This window comes from Colobus angolensis, unplaced genomic scaffold, assembly GCF_000951035.1.
Source record: "Colobus angolensis palliatus isolate OR3802 unplaced genomic scaffold, Cang.pa_1.0 Scaffold41, whole genome shotgun sequence".
NCBI classification, from domain to species: domain Eukaryota; kingdom Metazoa; phylum Chordata; class Mammalia; order Primates; family Cercopithecidae; genus Colobus; species Colobus angolensis.
The window spans coordinates 5,764,066-5,768,975 of record NW_012117488.1 but is presented as its reverse complement, the minus strand read 5'-3'; the positions used below and the strand labels follow the sequence as shown (position 1 = coordinate 5,768,975).

At 34.6% G+C, this 4,910-nt stretch overlaps 1 protein-coding gene across 1 annotated transcript in view; it reads right to left on the bottom strand.

Moving 5' to 3' along the window:
* The window catches only part of COL24A1 (collagen, type XXIV, alpha 1), a 395,043-nt gene that overhangs the window by 42,848 nt on the left and 347,285 nt on the right, over positions 1 to 4,910 (bottom strand). The window contains exon 53 of the mRNA XM_011956095.1: positions 2,088 to 2,123. Coding sequence (XP_011811485.1) covers positions 2,088 to 2,123 — 36 coding nt within the window. The remainder of the gene's footprint in view (positions 1 to 2,087; positions 2,124 to 4,910) is intronic.

Genomic DNA, 4,910 nt, shown 5'->3' with positions numbered 1-4,910 from the left:
TGAAGAGGTCCTTCACATCCCTTGTAAGTTGGATTCCTAGGTATTTTATTCTCTTAGTAGCAATTGTGAATGGGAATTCACTCATGATTTGGTTCTGTGTTTGTCTGTTATTGGTGTATAGGAATGCTTGTGATTTTTGCACATTGATTTTGTATCCTGAGATTTTGCTGAAGTTCCTTATCAGTTTAAGGAGATTTTGGGCTGAGACGATGAGGTGTTCTAAATATATAATCATGCCATCTACTAACAGAGACAATTTGACTTCCTCTCTTCCTATGTGAATACCCTTTATTTCTCTCTCTTGCCTGATTTCCCTGGCCAGAACTTCCACTACCATGTTGACTAGGAGTGGTCCTTGTCTTGTGCCGTTTTCACAGGGAATGCTTCCAGATTTTGCCCATTCAGTATGATATTGGCTGTGGGTTTGTCATAAATAGCTCTTATTATGTTGAGATACATTCCACTGATACCTAGTTTATTGAGAGTTTTTGGCGTGAAAGGCTGTTGAATTTTGTTAAAGGCATTTTCTGCATCTATTGAGATAATCATGTGGTTTTTGTCATTGTTTCTGTTTATGTGACGGATTATGTTTATTGATTTGCATATTTTGAATGAGCCTTTCATCCCAGGGATGAAGCTGACTTGATCGTGATGGATAAGCTTTTTGATGTGCCGCTGGCTTGCCATTATTTTATTGAGGATTTTCGCATCGATGTTCATCAGGGACATTGGCCTAAAATTCTTTTTTTGTTGTGTCTCTACTAGGCTTTGGTATCAGGATGATGCTGTCCTGATAAAATGAGTTAGGAAGGATTCCTTCATTTTCTCTTGCTCAGAATAGTTTCAGAAGAAATGGTACCAGCTCCTCTTTGTACCTCTGGTAAAATTCGGCTGTGAATCTGTCTGGTCCTGGACTTTTTTGGGTTGGTAGGCTATTAATTATTGCCTCAATTTCAGAGCTTGTTATTGGTCTATTCAGAGATTCAACTTCTTCCTGGTTTAGTCTTGGGAGGGTGTATGTGTCCAGGAATTCATCCATTTCTTTTAGATTTTCTAGTTTATCTGCACAGAGGTGCTTATAGTATTCTCTGATAGTAGTTTGCATTTCTGTGGGATCAGTGATGATATCCCCTTTATTATTTTTTTATTGCATCTATTTGATTCTTCACTTTTTTCTTCTTTATTAGTCTTGCTAGTGGTCTATCAATTTTGTTGATCTTTTCAAAATACCAGCTCCTGGATTCATTGATTTCTTGAAAGGTTTTTTGTGTCTCTATTTCTTTCAGTTCTGCTCTGATCTTAGTTGTTTCTTGCCTTCTACTAGTTTTTGAACTTGTTTGCTTTTGCTTCTCTAGTTGTTTTAATTGTGATGTTAGGGTGTCGATTTTAGATCTTTCCTGCTTTCTCTTGTGGGCATTTAGTGCTATATTTCCCTCTACACACTGCTTTAAATGTGTCCCAGAGATTCTGGTACGTTATGTCTTTGTTCTCATTGGTTTCAAAGAAGATCTTTATTTCTGCCTTCGTTTCGTTATTTACCCAGTAGTCAGTCAGGAGCAGGTTGTTCAGTTTCCATGTAGTTGTGCAGTTTTGAGTGAGATTCTTAAGCCTGAGTTCTAATTTGATTGCAGTGTGGTCTGAGAGACAGTTTGTTGTGTGTGATTTCTGTTCTTTTACATTTGCTGAGGAGTGCTTTACTTTCAATTATGTGGTCGATTTTAGAATAAGTGTGATGTGGTGCTAAGAAGAATACACATTCTGTTGATTTGGGGTGGAGAGTTCTGCAGATGTCTATTAGGTCCGCTTGGTCCAGAGCTGAGTTTACGTCCTGGATATCCTTGTTAATTTTCTGTCTCATTGATCTGTCTAACATTGACAGTGGGGTGTTAAAGTCTCCCATTATTGTTGTGTGAGTCTAAGTCTCTTTTACCACATAGATTAAATCTACTTCCTGACAACTGCAATTTTATTTTTATTCTACAAGTATCAGAGATATAATAATGAATAACTGTAACAGGGTCCTTGCTTTCATGGAGTTTATAGCCTAGTGTCAGGGTTACTATAATCACAAATTTAGTTAAACTTACAGTTTCACCTCTAAAGCCCTTTTCACCTCTGGGTCCCTAAAAGAAAAAAATAAAAGATGTTAGTTCAGTGTTATTGATAGTTACGTATTAAATGCAGCTGAGGTCATTATATGTAGAAACATGACAATTTATATTTTTGCTTTTTCTATGTAGCAAGACCTGTTTTTTTAAATTGTATAAGTTCTAGTTTTATTTTCCTAAATAAAGTAAAGCAAACAAAAAACCCCTAGTGATTTATCATGTTGTCTGCTTTGCTGTTCCTAGTTCTAACCTTAAGGTGAGACTGAGGTAACTATTTATTCATTCAATTAAGTCAAAACAGCTTATCTGACAATCACATACAAAACAATTTAAAAAGGACATTTAAATTCAGGTTAAATTCTTCCAATATTTGTTTTTCTTAATTTTTGAAAACCCTGTTTCTGGGATGGTTTCCTTTCTCTTTCTTGCAAATTTTGGTATGTTGTATACGTTTCCATGCAGTTCAAAATATTTTCTAATTTTCTTGGAGACTTCCTCTTTGATCCATGGATTATTTAGAAGTGTGTGATTTAATTTTCAAGTGTTTGGAGATTTTCCTATTATCTTTCTGTTATTGATTTCTAGTTTAATTCCATTGGCAAGAGAATAAACCTTCTATGATCTCAGTTCTTTTACATTTAGTAAAATTTGTTTTATGCCCCATAACATCTTCTATGTTGGTGAATGTTCCATATACACTTGAAACAAATGTAGTTTGCTGTTGCTGAGTGGACCTACTGCTTTTAAAATGTGTTAATATTTTCCTGTTCATCCTTTTGAAAATTTTATATATATGTAAAAAATGAGATAATACTATTCATCTTTTCTGTAACCTGAATTTATACCTTCATAAATATAATATGAATGCTCTTCCATGTCAATCTACATTCTTTTAGATAATTAAAATACTTGCCTAGTATTTAATATACTATGATAATATTTTAAATTTGCAATTATTAGACTTTTTGCTAATTTTTGTCATTGTTATCAGTATTGTGAGAGATACCCTTACAGTATAAAAATTTTGTTAAAGACTGTCCTCCAGAGAGTTAGTTTGAAATTACATACACACCTACAAAAATGGAAGTGTATATTTCTTCTGATCTATGTCATGTTCTTTGTTAATTTGCAAGCTAAGAATACTATCTTCTCATTTATTCACCATTTATATGACTTCTGTGTTTCTCATCTTGTCTCAATTCATTTCATTTTAAACTAGGGTATTAACTTAAAATAACTTACTTATTTTTTTCTTATTTATTTATTTATTTTTGAGATGGAGTCTCACTCTGTCACCGGACTGGAGTGCAGTGGCGTGATCTCGGCTCACTACAACCTCCACCTCCCGGGTTCAAGCAATTCTCCTGCCCCAGCCTCCTGAGTAGCTGGGACTACAGGAGCACGCCACTACGCCCAGATAATTTTTGTATTTCCAGTAAAGATGGGGTTTCACCATGTTGGCCAGGATTATCTCAATCTCCTGACCTGGTGATCCACCCGCCTCAGCCTTCCAAAGTGCTGAGGTTACAGGAGTGAGCCACTGCGCCTGGACCCTGAATTTTAAGATATCTACACAGCACCTAAAAAATACATATACACCCTTTTCCACTCCCTACTCAGTATTAAAAACCTGGTATGTATCTTTTCATACCTTTTTCTAATCAAATATTGATAAATACATTTATATATGTATGGGAAATATTGCTTGTGTTTTATAATATTGGGATCATATTATGTACTCTTCTATGCACCTCACTTAACATACATCATGAAATAACTGAGTCAGTCTAACTAGATATAATAAATTCTTTTAAATAACTGCATAATATTCCATGAAATGGCTAACCTATAACTTACCCAATAATTCCTTTAGAAATGAGTATTCATGTAATTTCAATTTTTTCCCCCAATAAAAGCAGTATTGTAAAAAAAAGTCTTTGCAAAATTTCATTAGTGTATTGGGTGTGTTTATACCTGTGGGATAAATTCCTCAAAGTAGAACTGTTTTGTTAAAGAATATGTACCTATATTTAACAAATCTTTCCATAAAGGGTGTAATTCACATTTTTACCAGTGATCAATGATAGTACTGTTTTCTCCTATATTCCCTTCTGAGAAGTTAAATGTAATATCTTATTTTACTTTAATTTGCATATCTCTAATTTAAAGTTAGGTGAGTGTCTTTTTATTATAAAACAATAGTTGAACTTTCGGATTTGTTCTTTTTTTCTCCACTGGCTACTTTTTTGATGGAATAGTTTTCATTTTTCTATTGAACTTTCTTTTTCAAACTATAAGAGTTCTTGGTATATGTGTGTGTATGTCTATCTAGAAAGATAGATATACACATATCTCTATCTATCTATCTATCTATCTATCTATCAATCATCTATCTATCTTTATCTAGATACACACACATATCCATATCAATAGATAGGTAAATATTTCTTTTTTTTCTTTTGCCTAGGCTGGAGTGCAGTGGCACGATCATGGCTCCCTGCAGCCTCATCTTCCTGGGATCAAGTGGTCCTCCCACCTCAGCCTCTCGAGTAGCTGGGACTATATGCATCTGCCACTACACCAGGATCGGTTTTAGTTTTTTTGTAGAGATGGGATCTCACTATATTGCCAAGGCTGGTCTAAACTCCTGTGCTCAAGCCGTCTTCCAGCCTCAGCCTCCCAAAGTGCTGGTAATACAGCCATCAACTACTGTGCCCAACTGAACTCTTTGTGTATTAACCTGTCATATGTTGTATGCTTTGTAAATATTTTTCCCAATCGATATTACTTTTAAACTTTATT